The sequence below is a fragment of the Lathyrus oleraceus genome, chromosome 5, assembly GCF_024323335.1.
Source record: "Lathyrus oleraceus cultivar Zhongwan6 chromosome 5, CAAS_Psat_ZW6_1.0, whole genome shotgun sequence".
NCBI classification, from domain to species: domain Eukaryota; kingdom Viridiplantae; phylum Streptophyta; class Magnoliopsida; order Fabales; family Fabaceae; genus Lathyrus; species Lathyrus oleraceus.
Window position 1 is genome coordinate 445,999,380 of NC_066583.1, and position 22,254 is coordinate 446,021,633.

Below are 22,254 nucleotides of genomic sequence, written 5' to 3' on the forward strand. Positions count from 1 at the left end.
TAACAAATAATAGATTAATTTCATTTTAATTGGTTTTATTGATTTTTGATTTTAAATTGACATTTAGATTAGTCTTGGATTATTTCTAAAATCCGTATCCATTTTTATAATCAAATGTTTTAATATCATTATACCATCGAATTTAGAGAAGTTGTGGAAATAGATCGATTTAACCAATTTGCTTTGTCTAACAACAACTACTAAACATTCTATAAAGTCAGACAACATCTTATTACTCCTTTCATGGATATCATTATGAGTTATGTAACTTTCACTGAAATATGTCTCAATCGTATTATAACATATGTCATTACCGAGTCTTACTAATAAGAATCCAATAGCGTAAGGGACATGTACTTCCGTGTAAGGGTTTTGTTCTTCCTTAATCATAATAGTTTCGGTATCAGCAACAATGAAATGCTGCCTTAGCTTATCACCTGTTTTGAGTGCTATTATAAATTTACTATAAGTACGCTTCTTTGTAGATGCTCGAATTTTTCGCGGTTCTTTATATGCAACAACAACATTGCTGTTTAAGCTATCAAATATATATTTTCCCACCTCTTCATAGGACAATAAAGGTAAATCATTCCAATCTTCTCTAAAGGTTATAGTTGGACTTATAGTAAAAGACTGGAGCTCCCATAAAATACATTTCTTTTATCATATACATGGCAATGTAAGCATCTTTCTGATGAATGAAGTTAACAAAGGTAGAAACATAACTCTTACTTCGATTCCTTTTAGCGGTTGGAATTTTTAGACTAACTTGACGTTTTTTCTTTCTAACACTATCGTATATCCATATATTGACTGATTCACTCTTTACATGGTCTTGATAAGTTCTGAATATTGGTACTTGATAGCTTACAGATTTCTGCAATGCTGAACATAACCATCCTATATTGCAGATTAAATTCATTAGATTTCTAATTCCCGGAAAATAATAATTAAAGAATTCTATGATGCTGGAAGCTAAATTTAAACATTCCTTAATTGTTAATACTGTTTTATAATGTTTATATAAATCATGGGTTATGCTAATTTGAGTCTTTCCATATATCATTGGCATTAATATTCCTTTAATTAAAGGCATATGATTTTTACTAAGAACTATATCACATATATTTTTATCCAAATCTTTAGGTAAGTAATTAATTAGTTCTAGAAGACAACTGCTGTGAATATATTTTATTAAAGGTAAAATCATTTTACTATTATCAATTAAATTAGTATGCATAGCTAAATTTTTAAAGTATAATAACAATATCTGATATGCAGAGGCAGATGCATCTTGGGTTATTGGAATTTGATCAAGTCTAATTCTATTATAGTTGTTATATTCTATAGATATTACTTTACTTATGAACTGAAAAGGATCTCTTGCCTTAACAGCATAATTGAAGATTTCACTATCTTTTAAATTAATTATAGTTTTATTATACCACAGGGTAGCTCGTTCATAACATGCTAACTTAGTGTAATGAAATGCAGCAGCTGGCTTTAATACTGTTTCAGTTAAATCAGATAATTCATCATAATCAATATCTATTGGGGATAATTTATTACTATAAACTAGAAGACTTCGAGCCAAATCACGTTCGTGAAAATGCAACACACATGATCGGCATATTCGTCCGCGGAAATCCATAAAGGCTGGAAGATAGAAATGATAACCACTGTAGGCTGATGCCATTTCAATTATAAATGGTTCATAACGAGCCCGTTGAATAAACTTCAATAGTATATTCAACATATCATTATATTCATCATAGAGAATCAAAAGCCATTTGAGATTGTCAACAGATTTTTGACAGAATAATCAATTTAACAAACTAACTAACAGAGTTTCAACGGTTAACAAATTTGGTGGAAGAAGAGATTAACAGAGTTAACGAAATCACTTCATCGAAACTCTATAAATTGGCAGTTCTCACCATTGGCTCGAGCCACGAGTTTTCTTCACTTTTTCAATCTTTCTCTTCACTCTTTCTCTTATCTCTTCATTCTGTTTTGCACCCTTCACTCTGCAACCGTAACAACCATATGCTACCTGTAATCTTCAGCAGTCCATAATTCAGTTACAAAAGCCATAGCAGAAACTGAAATGTTCATAACAGAAAAACAAGAAATTTCTAACCGTAATACCTTTTCCTAATCTCCAACAAAAGCCTGCAGCATAATAAGAATCTCAAAGAAACTACAGAGCATTGTGAAGAAAAAAACACTTATTATATCATATACAGGTGCTCTTGCAGACAAGATTAATCTTGGAGTGCTTAGATCGCTTGTAACCTTAAATGACAAACCAAAGTAAGAGGCTTTATGCAGACTACGGCATGTTATAGTGTCTTTTGGAAATAACTTTCTTCAGGCATTTAGGTGGTTTATCCAAGTCTTGATGTTGAAGACAAGTGAGATCATGGATTATCTCTATCTATTAGCTTTACGTCTTCTAGATGCACCAACCCTGCAATACGCATGAAAGTGACAAAAGAGTGATGAATCTCAACCTGAAAACGTGGAAAGTAATGAATCTAAATCTTCCTATGCACAAGTGACAGAAGAGCATACTGAATCTCTACCAATTCACCAGTGCTAGAAGAACCGGCTAAAACTCAGCACAAGACGGCTCCAAAAATAACCGGCAGAGGTTCTTCATCGCTGCAAAACAGAAACAGAGAAAAAAGCAACAACCGTTAATACACCAACAACAACAAATGCGATACACAACAAACCTGTTATTGCTTCCCGTTCTTTTGCTTGCATTTACATTTCACTACAGTAAAAAAGCACGTTAAATTAGCAAGGCGGTAAAATTCCACCAGTGATCCAAAAAGGGAATTGAGACAAAATTAGAGGAAGAAAGCATAGGTTCATATTACCGTTTCCGAATTAACACCGAATAAGGCAGACCAAAATCCGAGCACCCTAAAGGGATTTCGCAGAGATACCCTTTCGATCTCCATAAGCCAACCTGAAACCCTAAATTGTTGATATAAAAAGGGACGAAGCCAATACTGTAAAGGAGGAGAGGCGACCACGACGGAAAAACCCTAATTTCTTCAAACGGCGAAAATCCCTAAACTTTTTCAGAAGAAGGAAAAATCACATATTATCACTGACTCTGCATATTTTCAATTCGCTTTTCCTCCATCAAAGCTTCATCTTCAACCCATAACCAACACAACTTAACAACACTCTAAAACCATAAACAGTTTTCAAATCAGATCTAAAGAGAAGAAAAATACAGAAGAAGTTGAGGTTCAAACGTGAATCATGACCGCGTCAGAGCTACTATTTCATCGACACCGAAATCATGCAGAAAACCACCACCGCGTGAGGTAGACACTGGCGTTGTCGTTCTCCACCGCACGACGAAGATTCATACGTCGATGCTCTGTATGATTCAAGCTTTGATCTATCAAACGCTGCTTCATTCACTGATTGGGAGCTCGTCAAGGATCAACCTCTCACCATGCATTCGAACTAGAAGAGGCGATTGAGTTTGGAAAGAGCAACTATGCATTTTTTTCTTAAAGTAGCGTGGAAGAGAAGAGGAAAGGGTATAATTTCTGGTATTGAATGTTTTATCATTTATTTACTATTTTTAAAATTTAAATATCTCATGCTATATGTCATTTATCTATTGGATCTTAGAGTTGGAAAAGTCAAATTCTTTTAAAAAAAAAACTTAATCAGTAAAGAAGCGCTTGGTATTTGAAACATTTCATTCTTTTTTTGTTTTTGTTTTAATCTCCAAAAAGATAGATTTAGGTTTTGATGATTTAGGTTTAAGTCTACCGAGCCTTGCTAATTACTTAACTAACATCCTATTCTATGTCAACACCTCCTTTCTGCTTCATTTTGAATTATTGATTTGGACCATTTGGACTTGTTTTTTTAACTAGCATTTGTTCTTATGATAATTATGATGCATATAACTCTAAAAAAATTATTATTCATTTTTCTATTTTATTTAATCTATTTACTTAGTTATTATTAGTTAATTAAATAATTGTTATTATTATTAATTGGATAATATAACTAATTATAATTTCTAAATTGTTTTTATTATTCATTCTATTATTTAACTATTTATTTATTTATTTATTTATTTATTGCAAAATTAAGTAAGTAACTATGATGACACTGATAAAATAGAATAAGTAATTTTGGTGCAACATCAAGTACTCTTTACCACTCGATTAAATCATTCTCAGTGCGATTCAAGTACTTTCCCAATCAAACATAAATTACAAAAATCTTTTCTTAAACAAACTCGAAAGAAAAGGACCGTTGGAATCTAGCATTCCAGTGTAACCCTTGAACAATTGAGTCCAAAAGCACATGTCTTGTTCTTATTAAGTTTTCATTTTCCATTAAACCATTTCAACTTCGACTTCAAATAATCTTTGTAACCAAGTCGAATTGCCTCAAATCATTTATGTGAATTCATCCTCGATCACATATTGAGAGATATTTCTTAAAATCAAATACAATATCCAAACTTTTTCCTAAATAAATATGAAAGAAGAGGACCATTGGAATCTAACATTCCGGTGGGAGCCCTCGAATAATCAGCCCTGAACCACGTGTTTTGGATTAACCGTTCATTCTTTTCTTTCATTCTTAAAACACTTTAATTGACGTGGACAAAATAAAGGCCGTTGGGATCAAGCATTCTGGCGTAACCCCTTGAACATTTGATTCTCATCAAGTGTTCGTTGTCCATTAAATAATTTTCTTAAATAAATTCGAATGAAAAAGGACCATTGGAATCTAGCATTCCAGTGGAACCCCGAGTGATTGATCCCGAGGCTCATGTCTCGTTCTCATCAAACATTCGTCTTTCAAACTCAAGAATACTTAATCTCTATTAAACATTTTGCAAATAAGATTGGAAATGGAACGTGGTGTATACCACGCACTCCTGAGACTAGGATTCGAGATGTATCTCTCGCTCATCCAAGTTCTCGCCATCACTCAAAATACATCCAACCAATCAAACTCTTTTCCCGCCGCCGTGCAATTAATCAAAAACCTTTTTCATGAACGAAAGATATATTGTCTTAAGGTGATGCAAAACAATGTTTCGACCACGATTGTTTAGTCGAGATAAGTGACGCTTTTCCGAATGTAGATCTATAAATCCGTTCGATGTGTGGTATGCGTCCACTCCTCATCTGTTTTGGGTAAAACAATGTTTTCGTCGATTAATACAGTATAGCTTTCGCTAAAATCGACCAACCAACAAACATTTTTCTACCCAGAACTACGTAAGCCTTGATTTCTCTTTTGAGATACGTAGGAGCAGGATTTGTAAATCTTGTCAGGCCCACTAATAAAAAAACTTAGGTTTAGTCCTTCGTCAAAAATCAAAAAAACATTTCTTCTCTCTTCTATTTATTCTCTCCCTCATTATAACTTAAGAAGACTAACATAAGCTAACATTCAAAACGAAACTAACTAAACGGTTCCCGTTGAGTACAACGGACGTGAGGGGTGCTAATACCTTCCCCTTGCGTAATCGACTCCCGAACCCTGATATTGGTTGCGATGACCATATCTTATCCTTTCATTCGTCTTGGGTTTTATCGATATCTCCCCTTTCCTTTTTAGGAATAAATAAAGTTCGGTGGCGACTCTGTTCAGTCCATCATTGCGAGCGTGCGATCGCGCTTCGCTTTAAAGTCGTATCCCCATTTTTCGAGGTGCGACAAAGAGATATTTTGAGTCCGAGATTTGACGCATCCAAAGGAAGTATGCGCCCTTAGCCCGATTATCTGACGGAGTTGCTAAGGGGTCCTTAGGATGATTATTTTCCTTTTCTTTTGTATTTGTATTTTGGTTTCTGAAATTGTACTCAGTATAATCCTTCCATATTTTATGAATAAAAAGAGATTTCATGGTCAATAAAATTGTTGTTACTACTATTATATATTTGCAAATAGAACTTAATATGTTCCTTGAAATTAAATGAATAAAAACATTGAATTTTATGCATCATTTGCATAGCAGGTTTTCTTCCTCCAGATGTCTTATTGGTTATTCTTCTGTCCTTCAGCCAAGTTGACTCACCGATATAACACTCGCGCTAATCAACTAAAGATCATAGAGCATTTAGAGCAAGAGAATAGAGAGATGAAGGATCAAATTGAACGGTTAACTGCTATGATGGAGTATGTTCTTACTGCGCACAATCAATCTTCACCAACTCCTGCAACTCCTCCCTAGAGGACTTTCATTTATGAGGTTGCTACCTCAACTATTCCAGTTGTTGCCAGCCAATCTCGTCCTTCCATGCCTGCTGGATTCCCTTGGGGAATGCCATCCAACTTTATGCCTGAAGGGTATGCACCCAATTTTGTTTCTATGCCAGCATCTAGCCCGGTCATGTTCGTGTCACCTCCAGTCATTCAAACTTTGCCTCGTGTTGATGACACCGTCTACCACTCTGAGCCATCTAAGGGTCCAGACATGTATTAGAAAATGGACGAAATGAAGGATCAATTTTGCAGCGGTAAATTCATGATCATTAAGTTATGGATAAACTTAACGTCAATAAAACCAGAGTCGCCACCGTGCTTTTATTGTTTCCAAAGGAAAAGGGAAAGAACGAACAAAACCCAGATATAAGAAGTTTTCAAATTAAAACTAATAAAATGCCAGAGATTACAGGTAAGGGGGTTGGTTACATAGAGGGAAGGCGTTAACACCCAAAGTGTCCTAGGTACTCCTAGGGAGCCCTTTTTTGTGTGTACATGTGTTTTGGTATAAAATGATGTTTGCAATAAATAGAGTGTGGGGATGAGAAAAGAATTCATTAATTATATTTTTATGTGTTTGACAAGACCTTCAGACTTATGCCTACGTCCCAACATAAAATGAGGGATCAAAACCTCGTAGTTCGTGGTAACAATTTCAAAGTGAGTGAGTTACTTTTAACAAAATTTTAAGTTTAACAAAGGCACAAAAGGCCTAAACGAGTTTGAATGAGTGTTAGTTCTTTTTGTCTTTTGAAATTTTAAGTCAATATGGTTAAGTTCATTTACAAGTTTCATTAAGAAAAGAAGTTTGAAAATGCAATGGCATAAGGCCAAAGTTTCTAATTTGCAATAAAGCTCAAAGTTTAGAAATCACAAGAAAAGAAGATTTTGAAAGGAGGGAGAGATTTGAAATTAAAGAAGTGAGAGGAGATGAAGAGACTAATCCTAAGCAATAATTTAAAAGTTAAGAGTTGAAAAGATCTGACAAATGGGATGCAATACAATAGACAAGAATGTCCCTTTAGAATCAAGCAATATCAATACACACAATACCAAGGTGAAGAGCAAGGCATCAAATAAAGATAGCCATGTCCAAGCTAGCAACTTCATAGTCTTCTTCATAATCTCCCACGCATCAGATGGAATAATCCTTTGAATGGCTCAGAATAAGTCATTAGACACAGGTTCTAAGTAACATTTGCATCAAGACCATGTAGCAGATGAACTCAAAAGGGATCTCAATACTTGCTTCAGATGAAAGTTCAATTCACAATGACTAGCTTCAAAAAAGTTGCCATTGGCCATGTGCTTTTTGCATAGGGAATGTTGCCTAATTCTAAGTCCAATGTCTCATATCCAATCCAACAGTCCACTCAAATCCTTTTTTACGGTTTTTGTTGTTATTATGTACATTAAGGTCAAAAGACCACACACACAAACAAAATACACAAACAAGTATATACAATCACAATATAATCAGAAGATATGGCTCAAGTGAGCAAAGTGAAAATGACGTTAAAATAAACAAGTTAAATGGTGTGAATAATGGAAAATGATAAAGACTTGAATTTAAAGTGCATAAAGTAAATGACTTGAAATTATAAGTTAGTCAAATGTTAGTTAATTAGAAGTTAGTATTTGCTTTTGCTTTTCAATTGTTTAAGTCATTCTTTGGAGAACACTTAACCCTCTATTCACAAGCATAGATCCTTGAACCAAGACATCTTCCAAAGGAAGGGAAAAAGGCCACGTTTCCATACAATACCATGAAAGGGGGGAGACTTACAATCTCACTTACTAGAATGCTATACTTTTGGGTCAAAAATTAGCGCTATGTTAAGCAATCGTAATTCGACTTATGTAGAAGTCACAACTATTTGAGGTCGGGCAATAGAAATTTTAGTGTTAATGCATGTTAGAGATATGGTGTTATGAACCATACTCCTAAAACATACCACACTTAATATAAAATGGCAAAAGGGTGGACCTAATCTCATCCATACTTATATTGGTTTATGAACCAATTAGCCTTAGGATGTAGAGATATCATGGGTCAATGAAATGGATGGGATAGAAAGGGATTGAAGATGAAGAGGGAGGGGAAATGAGACAATCACAAATTGGTCAAAGGAGAACTTTTATCAAATTAAAATCATTCATTCATTTTGGGAGATGAAATGTATATTTCATCAATCCCCTAAATCCAATGATTTTAATCCAAAAAAGTCAAATCAACCTTGACCAAGGCCCAAGCAACAAAAGTCAAACTCAACAAGTCAATACAAATATCTCTACATAATTTATTTCAATTAAACAAATTAAAAATCAATTAAAAATGCATTAAATTAAATTATGGTTGGTCAAAATCCTAAAACCTCTTCAAAACACCAAATAAATGGCCAAGAGATTTATCATAGGTCAAACAAGGTCAAGGGACCTTGGAGAAAAAATTTCATTATTTTTGGAAACTTAAACGTGTTTTTAAACAATTAAAAAAATGCGCAAAAACAATTAAATCATGAAAAAAAATATTGATCCAAAAAATAATTTTAATTCAGAAAATGAAAGACAAAAATATTTGAATTTTTTTTGTGAAAGTCCCATATTTTTTGGATCAATATTAAAATTAATATGAATTAATGAAAATAAAGCAATTAAAACATAAATCAGAAAATACAAAAAAAACGTGGACCACTTGATCTCCCTCATTAATTGTGGTGGCAGATCAAGTGGATCAGAGAGCTCTATCCATGGTGAACCTTAGTCAATGTTTCACACGCGTGGTAATCAATTTGGACGCTCAAGATTAAAACAAAATAGAAAGATCATGTGGTCTGGAGGCGTGCCAACACATCGCCAGAGCTAGAGCTCAGGTGTTCTTCTCAAGTGGACCTCACCGAACTGGTCCACCTTTCAACCATCACGAAAATGAAAAAGGAGGACATGAATTTAAAGTAAAAATGCTCAGGAACTCGAATTTGGCCTCAATTCTACCTAACTCCAAGTTATTGAAAGATACAAGGAGTTGAATTTTGGGGATCATAATCTGAGTTGCTTTGATTTAACCTCAAAGCAAATCAATCTTGTTGCCTACATTGGTAAGACTTCAGATAACCAAAAATCAAGAAGAGTAGTGGAGAATTGAGTTAGAATCGAAGAGATGAAAAATTCAGAAATTCACCTTCACTGCAGGTTCAGATGGACACAATCTTGCTTTCAACTGTGCTTGGCCTTGCTTTGGATGCTTGATGGAGTGGAAATGGATCAAGGAAGAAGAAGGACTCTTGGAGTTTGAATCTCTAAATAGTGGAAGATTTCAAACTCGATTTTTAATGAAAATCACCAAGCTTATCCTTTGAATGTGGGGGTTTAGGGTTGTAGTTTCAAAGCTTGCGTGCAAGGGTCCTCAATTCTGAGTGAGAGGGCTTATATTTATAGCCAAAGTCATCGATAATTGCACACCTCTTCAAAAAATTCAAAAATATCAAATCACCTTTGCATGGATGCATGGGTGTATGATAGGCCTGTGTAATGATGCATTCAGGTCCAAAAATGAGTGTGAGCAATGCTAAAGTCATGTAGAAAGGCCATGCATTCGTGTGTGGAAAGTGGAACTTCAAATCTTCCAAATGGTCCTTCAGCTTTAAGCCATGCGCAAGTCATTTATTCTTTTTTCCAAATGGGATGAACTTGGACTTTTTGGAAAGGTTAGATCAAGAGGAAAAACTTCCATGTCGAATACTTTTTGATTTGAGGCTTGGATCATGATGAATTTTGAGGTGGATGTTTGAAAAATCAAACATATCAATAAAAATTCTAAGTATCAAGCCATATGTTCACTTCTTCCACCTTCAGTAACTTTTTCTATGGACTTCAAATGAGAAAAGTTCCTTCATAAAAAATGTAGCTCTCTCAATGCCATTTAAATTGGTCACAAATTTTACCTCATTTGGATTTATCATGAAGGAGTTGTGCATTTTAGAAGTTGAGGAAAATCACTTGTTCAATGGTATTGGCCCAAAATGACCTATAATGTTTCCTCATATCACATGTATTTAAAAGTTGAATTTTCACTTCCTCCGAAAATAAAAGTTGAATTAGACATCTTGAATTTGCTCATGCAACTTGAATAGCTTTCATATCATAAAAATTGAGCAAGTTATGGTCTTCTGAATTTGACGTCCAAATTAAGGTTTAGACAAAATGACCTATAACCTTTCACCATAAAAATTGACTTTCCAAGCTAAAATAGCTCTAGACCTCAACATGAAAGTTGTTTGAAATGTCATTTAGAGTAACGTTTCTATTGGAATCATTTTCATATGACAAAAATTGTAGGAGATAGGGTCTAGGGAACCCCAATTTTGATCAGTTGAATTCCTCTAGTCAAACACTAAGAACCAACTTGCTAGCTTGACATTCTCTTGACTTTTGGGACTCATGGAGGATAATATATGCATAATATGATGTACAGTGAAGTATCCCTTGAAAGATTTGATCAATTGGTGAATAAACTTGTTGAAGAAGTCACATAAGATACCCAGATGAATTAGGGTTTCCTAGGAAAACCAACTATAAACTCTTGATGCTTTCTTGATCAAAATAACATGTGAAGATCATGGGGATCCATATATGATACTTAGAGCCATAGTAAACCATTTCTTGATTGAGCTCTTTGCATTGAGGGTCTTTAACCCTAGATATGAGCTTGATAGATCAAAGGTGAGCATACCCACTACCTACAAAAGAGTTAAACTATAGATTGACATATTTTTGGCATTTTGGTTAGTAAATAGAGAAAAATGAAGTATGATACAATCAAATGTGCTTGGTGATCTCTCCCAACGCAAACCCAATGAATGAGGGGTAAGGAGGATGCCAAGGTGTGATCCCAATGTTAATGCATATGATGAGAATAGCAAGAGGGATCTTAGGGTTAAAATTGGGGTCTTACAAATTCCTCGAGCTGCGTAAAGAGTTGAAAACTCTGAGAGGAAAGGACTTGTTTGGGAAGAGTGTTGCTGAGCTCTGCCTGGTACCCAACGTGAAAATCACGATAAAGTTCAAAGTCACTGACTTTGAAAAGTATAAGGGAAACACTTGTCCGCTGAGCCACCTTGTGATGTACGCCAAAAAGATGTCATCTCAAACTGATAATGATCAGTTGTTGATTCATTACTTCCAAGATAGTTTAACTGGTGCTGCTTTGAGATGGTATATGGGGTTAGACAGTGCAAGCATCCATACTTTCAACGACTTAGGTGAGGCCTTTGTCGAGCAATATAAGTACAATATGGATATGGTGCCTGACAGAGACTAGTTGAGGTCTTTATCTCATAAGGATAAGGAGACATTCAAAGAGTATGCTCAGAGATGGAGAGAGAATGATGCCCAGATTAGTCCACCCTTGGAAGAGAAAGAGATGACGAAAATTTTCTTGAAGACGATGAGTTTGTTTTATTACGAACGTATGATTGCCAGTGCCCCCAATGACTTTACCGAAATGGTAAATTTGGGGATGAGGTTAGAAGAAGGAGTCCGAGAAGGACGTCTGTCTAAAGGAAAAGCATCGTATAGCAAGAAGTATGGGGGTAGTTTCTCCAAAAGGAAGGAGGGGGAAACTAATTCAGTGACTGTGGGGAGGCGGAGGAGGCCTCATGTCAGAAAGAGTTCTCAACCTCGTCAACATTAATATCAAGTTTCTTCAGTGATTCCATTTTTTTCAAACAATTCCAACAATCAATCAATTCTGGTTCAAAAACAACCACAATAAAGAACCGACTACAACAACAACAATAATCAACAACAAAACTTTGAGAGGAAGAAGGACTCCTTTGACCCTATTCCTATGTCTTATGCATAATTGTACCCATCTTTGGTTCTCAAGAACCTCATCCAACCTAGAAATCCTCCACAGATTCCTGAGCCACTTCCATGGTGGTTCAAACCTAAACTTCGTTGTGCCTTTTGTAGCACCTCAAATTTGCACCCCCCATTTTGTACATTCATTTTCATATTAGGTCATTAACATTAACATTGTCCACTGCATAGCATTGCATTGTCCATTTTGCCCAAGTGCAAGCCATTAGGTCAAGACTGGTTAGGAGGATCAGTCAATCAAGCAAACAAGTGCAAATCCTATTGAAGCAAAGCCCTAAGGTTGGTTCAACATGTTCATGTGACCTAGGGATCATTTTGAAGGGGTTTGGCCAAGGATTGGATGATCAAAGCTCAATAGTCAAGCTGAATTTCATCTGAAACCCTAGAAAGTCAACTGTGGTCAACTGTGCACGAAACCATGGATTTGAAGGTGGGAGATGGTTTGAAAGGCCTCATTCATGTCCATACAAGTCTCATTTGACATTTCAAAGATCAAGATTGAAGAATTTGAGGTCAGATGAAAAGTTTCCAGAAATAGTAAGTGACCTGTAATTTCAAACTGCCAAAAATGGAAAGGTCTTCTCCTCAAATTTACATCATCATACAAGCTTCAAATGAAATTTTGTCCAACATGAAAGTTGAAGATCTTGCTCTCACCTTTCCAAAGAGTCCAAGAACATCCATTTCTCATTTGTGGTTGGCAAGTTATGATCAAATCATTGGCAAGCAAATTTGAAGTTCAAACTTGGATAACTTTCACACCAATTGGCCAAATTGAGTGGGGTTTTTTGCTACATTCTCCATTTAACATGTTCTATCCAAATCATTCATTACATTTCATCAAAAGTCATCACATAAAAATGGCATTTTCAAGGTGAATTGAATTTAAAAAAGGGAGGGAAAAAAGTCAATTTGAAAAATATGCATTTTCCACATTTTCCACCACTTGCAATTGGTCTAAAATCACATTTGGAGTGTGGTAAGCAAGAAATTCGTGCACTGTAGCAGCTCATTCCACACATGAAGGTTATTTTGGCCAATTGCACATAAAAACTCATTTCACTAATACACTCACATTTGGCTAATTGAGATTAACAAATGCATTAATCCATGGTATATAAGGCTAATGCTAACTGAATTTGGGATTAACATTCATTCATCTCAGATCTAGATCAAAAAATCACCAATTCTCTCAACTTTTCCTCTTGATTTTTTCTGCAAATCTTCATAGAACTTGCATTGATCTTTGTTGTTCCAACATACGCAAGCCTATTGGAGTTGAATTGAAGCAAGGAATCGCCACTGTTGAGCAGAATCGTGGACTGTTGCATCAAGGTTCATCAATGGCAATTGGAAATTAGAGCTACATCCAGCACAATTGAGCATCCAACATCCTTCCATTCATCAACATAAGCATCAAGGAGCATCTGTTTCATGCTTACACGTCCGAAAGACTCCAAATCCAACTCTGCATCAACTTGAAGGTTAGATTTCGAATCATGCCATTGCTGAAATCATGATGTGCATTCTATAGATCTTTCCATGTGGATTAGCCTGAGCTTTGTGGTTTTAATTTTCATCAAGAAATGAGAGAGATATGCTGAATTTAAGTTTGATCGTTGAAACTTATCTTGCTCGATCTGGATTTGTTAGCACGAATTAGGTTAAATCATGTTAGGATTGTTGTTGTGCTTGAGAAGATGAAGCTATTGATATGTTCAATTTTGATTTTGGTGAAAAAATGTTCATCACCTGGAATTCTGGTGAAGAACATGTTGAATGTGCTCAAGAACTTTAACCAGAACGTGTTTGATCCACTGGCCAGGCGTTTGCATGATTTTCTTTGTTTTTGAGCCATGAGCCAATTAAGCCGTGCCAGCTGTATTAGTGAAACGGCGCGTTTCACTTGAAGCGCGCCAGATTTTGAATTGTTCACTGGTTCGATACCGGGTGATGACATTCTCATTTGGCTTGGCATTTTTTTTCTATGTTATGCATCCATGTTCATACACTTTGTTCACATGTTTTTTATTTTTTCTCCACATTAGAAAATTCATAACTTCTTGATGGTTAATCCAATTAATAGGAGGTTTTTTCCATTATGTTCCTTGTGATCTCTAGTTTTTTTTTGATGATTTTTATGGAAATTGTGCACGTGTGGAATCTGTTTGGGCTTAGGGAATGTTGATACATGTCATTTGTTGCACCTTGTTTGATATTTTGATCATGAAATGATGATGCTTGATCCAAAATTCTTGAAACTTTGCATGCTTATTCTAGACACCTTAAGGAGCATTTTGGTATATAGTTTGTGATTTTTGCATTCCTGGAGTGTGAGATATGCTATGATCTTTGGAGGTGTGACAATGTGTGTCACACCATTTCTTGTCCAATTTGTGGAATTTCTTTACCATGCCATATGAACTCAAAATGACCTGAATTTTTGCATGATGACACTTATGGATGTTAAGTTTGCTTGTGAATTTTCTTGGATTTTTTGAGTGCATTTCCAATTTGATTGAGATTTTCTCCCCTGTTTGACTAATTGTGGACCTTTTGTGAGTCATGATTTCATATGATTTGTGAAATTCTTGTTGTTTATTGGATGGACTTGAAATTTGGCATGTGTATTATAGACATCTTGAAGTTTGCCATGGTTTTGGTTGCACTCATTTATCATGTTTGTTTTCTGTTTTATGATTGCTTGAAGTTGATGTAGGATTTGGTGCCTTGTATGAGCTTGTTTGAACTTGTTTTGACTTGATGAATTTAATTGACTTGCTTCCCCTGATCCAAATGACTTGAAATTTGGTGTGATGATCCTTTGATGAATGCTGTTTAGCCATGAATGTTTTGGGGATTTATTGAAATGTTTGTGAGTTGATTTGAATTGGATCTTTCTGTTTGGTCCTATGAGGTTCTAAATTGCATGCTTTGTACTCTTTGCCTCATGAAATGATAATGGTGAATGATATGAACATGAGACCAATTGGATTTGATTTTTATTTGATTGATCTTGATTTTTGGTAAGTTTCATGTTCTGTTTTGGTTTATTGATCCCATTTTGACCCTAGGCCATGTCCTAGTGGTTAGTGCTTAATGTTTGAGCTTTGTTTCAGGTCAAAGAGCACAATTGCTTATACTTGATGATGTGTGTAACACCCCGATAAAATATGATAATTATTTAATTTAAGTTTAATAGTATATTATGATGATAAATATGAATGAGAGGGTATTATTTTTCAAAATAAAAGATAAACCATTCATATATATTATTATTAGTATATTTATTAATTTAATTAAATAATTGGAATATTATTGGATTATTATTATTGGAATAATAAAGTTGGAATCAGTAAAGAGTCCCATTTGGTAAAAAGGGTTTTTCACGTGAAAACAGAGAAGCGACTGAAAAGTGGAAAAAGGGCAAAAAGGAAGAGCAAGAGAAAAAGGGTTGAAGAAGGGAAAAGCTTGAAGTTAAAGGATTTGCCGGATTAACTCAGGTAAGGGTGGGGGGTTTATCGTCGTTTAATGGGTATTATGGGTTAACATGTAATGGGTAGTAATAAGCCATTGAATCTACTCTAATTTGGATGATGAATGCTGCAATTTGTGAACTTTTGGATGAATGAGATATGAGTTATAATTGAAGAAAATTCGTAGGAATTAGATGTAACCAGGGTAGAATTTGTGAAATTGAATGGGTATGATCTATGTTAGATAATATGAACGAATGTTGTGTAAAAATTGGACTGTGGAAGGTTGAATCTGAGAAATCTCGTAGCAGAGAAAACCCATAGCAGATCTGGAATTCTGAGTTCTGGTCATACGCGTATGGCACTAGGCAATACGCGTATGAGATGGTCTGGTACGCGTATGGGGTGAGGCCATACGCGTATGAATAAAGAAGATGATGTTCTAACGTAGTTTTGTCTCTGTTGGTACGCGTATGGGAGAAGTGGTACGCGTAGCATACGCGTAAGAGACAGGCCTTACGCGTATGGGCTTGGCTAGGAAATGTGCCATACGCGTATGGGCATGAGGCATACGCGTATGGGCAGAAGTTTGATTTTTCTGAGCTGTTGTTGTGCAGTTTTGGTCGTTTCAGCTGAATGATGAAATTAGCTGATGTATGATATAGTAGGGATCATTTCCCGTTGTTTTGAGCAGTATAGGTATTAGTAGAGTGTGTTAATACTGTGATTTATTATTTGGCATGACATGATATGATTTTGTGATAAATATGCTGATGATGTATGATGGTATGCATAATGTTGTGAATATATCTATTATGTATGCAATTGTGGATGGACTGTTTATGGCTTAGAGTGTGAGCATATGTCCATTGTGGATTGTTGTTGATGTTTGCATGCTAGGTGATTTAGCGTGCATAGCATGGCCTTTATGGTGGTAGCTAATTCCCATGGTGAGGAATTAGTGAGTGAGTCACTAGGTCTCAAATGAGTGGGACTAGTGAGCTTGGTAGCCGTATCTGGGTTTGATCGGTGAGGTTGAACTATGTGTTCACGAATAGTCGGTACCGCATGCATGGAGTCTCATTGCATAATGTATGTATGGCATATAATATGAATGGATGTATTCCAATATTATACGTGTGTTTTGTGTTTGTGTTGAGTATGATTATGAGTGGATGTTGCCGTTGCTGAATGTGTGATCTGATTAGGGTGATGAATGTGTTAATTTACTTAACATTACATGATATTTTATAATGCTTATTATATCGATTGAGGAACTCACCCTTACAACTATGTTTCAGGTAACGAGCAGTGATTGAGTAGAAGCTAGTGCTTGGAGTCTAGTGTAGTTCCTTAGTGGGTCATGCTCTGGTATATGTAACATCGGGACGTGATGTTTTGCTTGTTTTCATTTTTGGTTGTTGAACAATTTTACATGTAATGTGTTACATGGTTTGAATATTGTTGGATTTCTATCCGCTGCGAATTATGCAATGTTTTATTTTGACTAATAAATGAGCATGACAAATTATTTTGGTGAATGGTGTGAAGTGTCAAGTGTGACACCCTGAAATTGCATATCTACTCTGATTTATATTTTGTTGTTTTAATTAATTAATGGGGTATTTTAGAAGGGTGTTACAATGTGCACTCAATTGGAGTTGGTTTATAGCTTGTTTGTGACTAACCTTGAGTTTGTTTTGTAGGCATTGAGACTTGTACTTAGGCCTTGTGGCTTGCACCTTTGTGCATTGCTTGGCTTGATTGTTGTTTGACTGTGTACAGTTAACTGTTGACCACTGTCTGTTTGACTTTTGTTTGTCTGGTATACTGATTATGTTGGATTGTTTTCAGGTACCTTAGTTGCTATAGTTCCTTTGTGAACTTGCTTTGGCTTTGCTTGATAGCTTGAGCATTGAGGTATAATGATCTCTTCTCCATGTAGTCTGGAAGACCTGGCCTGTTACTTGGCGAGGCACCTGTCTGAAGTCCTCCTTAAGAGGCAATGCTTGTGCTTGTTTATTTTTGTCCCCAAGCAGGAAAAGACCTTTGATAAGGCAATTGGCAGATACAAGAGATGTGCAATCCATCTCCTGTTATTCATGTTGAGTCATCCCTCTGCTCGCACAACTGGTGTTGATGCATTGTGGATAGTAACCCAAGATCCTTGTATAGTTGTACAATTGAGTCAGTGTCATAAGTGTAGAAGGGTTCCCACTTTCTGAACCCACACTTCATTTGTCTTAAGCTCTCCCAGGCCAGGGATAAGAGCTGTGAAGTCTTATCTTCACTTCCCATTTCATCTGCTTCACCTTAACTCTCAATGTTAAGGTTAAGAGCTAACATCACCCTGATACAGTTGGCTTGCCTTTGCAGCCTAACCCTTGTGTGAGCCCACTTTGTGTGTATATAGTGTGTGCTATTTGTGATTGTTTGTTTTGCCTGTGCTGTTTAGGATAGCTTGCTCCCTGTGCAAGTTAGATAGAAACCTTAACTTAGGGATGATATGCATGATAACATCTAGGCTCGAGTCGAAGTCTCCCTAGTTGTGTCTCCCTCTGTTATCTGGTTAGGCTAGTCCTTTGTCCCTGCGTAGGGGAACTACGTCGCCCTGATCCTCATACCAGATGAGGTACGTAGGCAGGAGATGAGCAGATCTCTCCGGGCGCCCTTTTTTGTTCTGTCTTTGTGTGTGTTAGGAGATGGATGTAAGCCCAGCGATTGGCATTCCGTATCCTCTCGTGGTGTGCTTGGAGTCCGATATAAGTCCAGCAATTGGCATTTGGTTTCCAGTGTGGGTGTATTTTGTGTGGAGTTTGACGTAAGTCCAGCGATTGGCAGTCGATTTCCTGTGTTGTTTTGTCTTGCGTGCGTTAGCCGAGCTACGGATGCTCTGATTCTTCTTAGTCCAAGAAGATACGTATGCATAGGATGCGACATCCTAGCGAGCATGTTTTCCCCTAGTTCGAACTACTTTGACTCTGATGTCTATGCTTGATAGACTAAGTAGGCCCAGGATGCGATATCCTGCCGAGTCAGTTTCGTTTGTTTTCTTGTGTCTCTTTCAGCCAGTATTTGTTTGTTTGTGAGCAGCATTTAGCAACCGTTTTCCTTCCTTTAGTGCGTGGATCCTGTCGAGTACGACGGATGCGTAGGGGTGCTAATACCTTCCCTTCGCATAACCGACTCCCGATCCCATTCTCTTTGGTCGTGAGACCATGTCTTTTCCAGGTTTACTTCAAGCGTTTCCTTTCCCTCTTTTGGGATAAATAACGCACGGTGGCGGCTCTGTTGTTCTGTTTTCCCACCGGTTTTTCGCGTAATGCGACAGCTGGCGACTCTGCTGGGGAAAATAGAGAAGTTGACCTCTTGCTGGTCCATCTTCCTTAAGCGAGTCTCTCCTAGCGTTCTCTAGGTTAGGGTTTTGGTTGCTGTTTGCTGCTTTATTTATTGCATTCATTCATTTAGTGTTTGCATTTATGTTTGCATTAATGTTTGCATCCATTCATATTCATCTATGCTGGCTGTGCTGTGTTTCTCTGTTTGGGGTGGGAATTACTTGAGGTAAAATGCCCAATACCCAGGCTGTGAGTGAAATCTAGGAAACCTAGGAATAGAGTGATTCATGGGAAGCGGGTGGTATGCGCCACATAGCGGAACATTGATATCACGAGCTGTTCAGACTCTGATGGGGTATTATCGGTTCATACACCAGGTGTGCACAGGATGATATTCTTGAAAGGGTTGTTTATCCTGCGTTTCTCTCGACCTTACCCTGGCCTAGATGACACCCGTGAGTGGGGAGGGAATGATCATTATTACAGGTATTGTTGCTGACTTGTTGGTGACTTGTTGGTGACTCTGAGCACTGATGGTGACTTTGGTTCAGAGGAACTTGTGGGTACTTACTTCTGTCATGCCGGAATTCTGTCCGTGACATTTATCAGCGGGTTCCGTTTATTTCGGATCCCCGGGTTGAATTTGAGAGTACTCGTTCAGAGGATCTGGTTGTCATCCGTTCAGTGGATGTTCCTGTGATGATAGTGATGTAATCTCCGGTTCCGTTTATTTTGGAACTTCCCAAGTCGGATTTATGGTGACTTAGTCCCAGATGACTGTGACTGGTTCAGAGACTTAATGGGTCTTCAGATGACTTGGTGGCACAGTGGCTTGCATTCATGCATTTGCATCATTATCATTTCGCATTCATCTGCATTCAACCCATGTCTGTCCGTACTCAGGGTCCATTTTTGATTAAGATTCTGGTTGAGAGATATCCAGATGCCAGAACGTTATTGATGAAAAATTATCTGTCTCGGTGACGCCAGAATCAAGGGACAGAAGTTTCCTGGTACGGATAGACATTGCATGCGTGAGTCATACTAACTCATTTGCTGTTTTGTAGGTGTCAACCGGTACGCATAGCTCGTCTGCTCAGACATCCTGCTAGGATCAACAAATCAGACTGATGGATCCACCCAGTGCCGACATCCTCGAACTGAAAGAGATGATGAGGGAGTTGTTCAGTGTTGTGCAAGGGCTTGCCTTAGGGCAGAAAGTCATGGCTGAGAGATTGGAAAAGGTTGAGAAATGGTTGATAATGGAGAAAGTCCAAGGAAAGGCTCCGTCATCCGAAGTAAACAACCCCTCTGGCACTGTAGCAAAGAAACCCTCTGGCAGTGGTCTGCTCAAAAAGGAGGTTGAGTCAAGTGGTGTGCCAGCAAAGAAAGAACGCAGTAAGGATCGTTATCACCCTTATGCTACCGCTGTAAGCACTCCTGTTGGTGATCCACCTGCTCAACAGCAACAACCACCACCTCCACAGAAAGTATTGAAAGCTAAGAGCCAAGTCAAGAAGGGGAAGACGGATCGTCAGTTTGATGAGCCACCCGTGACTTATACTCTTTTGTTCGAAAGGTTGAGGGATCTGGGTTTAGTCCGGCCAAGGATATTGATTCCCATAGCACAACAGCAGAGACCTCCAAATTATGATGAGAATGCTAAATGCGATTTCCATTCTGAGGCACTCGGACACAACATTGAGGGTTGTAGAGCTTTCAAACATGTTGTCCAAGATATGGTGATTTCCAAGACCATCAGCTTGGCACAGATAATGGATGGCGAGGTCAACCCCGTACCCAGGAAGGGTCCTATAAAAGTGAAGATGGTGAAAAAGGACAAGAGAAGAATGGAGGTGACTGAGGAGGATCAGTTAAAGGGTCCAAGGTCTGTGGTCCCAAAACCTCTGATGAAGGATGGAGCTTTCCTTGGTATTGATAATTGCTGTGCGGCCGTCACCATAGAGGGGTGTGTATTGAAGGGGGATACGACTCAGAGGATGAAGGAAGTAGAAATGGACAGTGAAAAGTTTGAAACACTAAGTCTGGCAGTTGAAACCGTCAAGGTGGAGAATGCCGTTGTTGTTGAGAAAGAGAAGAAGCTGTCCATTTCTTCTTATAAATAAGCCCTGGAAGTGGTAAAGAACAAAGAGGCTCGAGGCTGGGGAAGGATCATTGACATCGTGATAAAGGCAGACATGTTTGGGGTCGGCTATCAGCCAGATCAAGAGTCATCTAGACAAAACAGAGGACGTCGTCCACCGTTTACCTTCGTCAGTGCAGGAATGCTGGATCCTGATCATGCTTGTTCAGTGAGTGAAGAGATCGACTGTGACCGCGAGCTTGAGTTGTGGATAAAGTCGTGCGTACCAGGCAACTGGAAAGCCTCCAAAAGCATCATTGTCGCCCATCCTGAAGTGTAGTATTTCTGTTTTTCAATTTTTGTTTGCATGAAAGCCATACGTTTTGCCCGAAACGTAATGGTCCATTGTAAGGGCCATCTCGTGTGTTTCATTGTGCAACATTTTGCATCAGTAATAAATGGATGTTTTTGTGATTAAAAGCGGTGTTCCCTGTTTTTCATTTATTTTTGCAGTTTAAGAAATAAAAATGGCAATGTTTTTTCATTCTTTTCCCTTTTTTGATTCATTTGGTTCCGACCTCAAAAGTGATTATCCTCCTGATCTCATTGATAACAATTCGGTTACACCTCTGTATGACTTCGACAATCCGATATATCATGTCGAAGAAGAAGGCGAAGAAGATTGTGATCTGCTGGAATTAGCCAGGTTGTTGAAACAAGAGGAGAAGGTGATTCAACCGCACGAGGAGCGATTCGAGATTGTTATTTCAGGCGCCGAAGTCCGAAAGTAAGTGAAGGTTAGGGCCGCTTCAGAGGCAATTCGAGAGCAGAATGGTAGCCCTGTTGGAAAATGTGATAATATCTTCACCTGGTTGTATCAGAATACACCAGGGGAAAATTCCATGTTGTGGTGCACGAGCTACCATTGAGAGGACTGTCCTCCCGTGAAGCGGAGACCGGTGTTGAAAATGGATGATAAGATGAGAATGTGTGTGGACTGCTGAGACGTGAATAGAGCTAGTTCGGAAGATGGATTCCCGGTACTTCACATTGATGTATTGGTTGATAGTACAGCTCAATTCTCGGTGTTTACCTTCATGGATGGCTTTCTGGCCAAAATCAGGTTGAATTGTTGCCAGATGATATGAAGTCAATAATGTCCATCACACCAAGGAGCATCTTCTTGTTATAAGGTGTCGCCATTCAGC

The 22,254-nt window shown here is 37.5% G+C and overlaps 1 protein-coding gene and 1 long non-coding RNA gene across 4 annotated transcripts; both read right to left on the reverse strand.

Annotated features, from left to right (window-relative positions):
• Window positions 1-601: 601 nt before the first annotated feature.
• Window positions 602-1,696, reverse strand: LOC127081259 (probable DNA-directed RNA polymerase). Its single transcript, XM_051021529.1, has one exon. It carries the CDS (start codon window positions 1,694-1,696, stop codon window positions 602-604), a length of 1,095 nt encoding a protein of 364 aa, XP_050877486.1.
• Window positions 1,697-1,721: 25 nt separating this feature from the next.
• Window positions 1,722-3,581, reverse strand: LOC127082234 (uncharacterized). Of its 3 annotated transcripts, none has more exons than XR_007788164.1 (4): window positions 2,886-3,581; window positions 2,575-2,779; window positions 2,149-2,470; window positions 1,722-2,060 (listed from the first exon to the last, which is right to left on the reverse strand). It is a non-coding gene; the product is annotated as an uncharacterized LOC127082234 (long non-coding RNA). The 3 variants fall into 3 exon arrangements; XR_007788165.1 differs by having other exon boundaries at window positions 1,724-2,053; window positions 2,586-2,779; XR_007788163.1 differs by having other exon boundaries at window positions 1,725-2,060; window positions 2,586-2,779.
• Window positions 3,582-22,254: the final 18,673 nt, after the last annotated feature.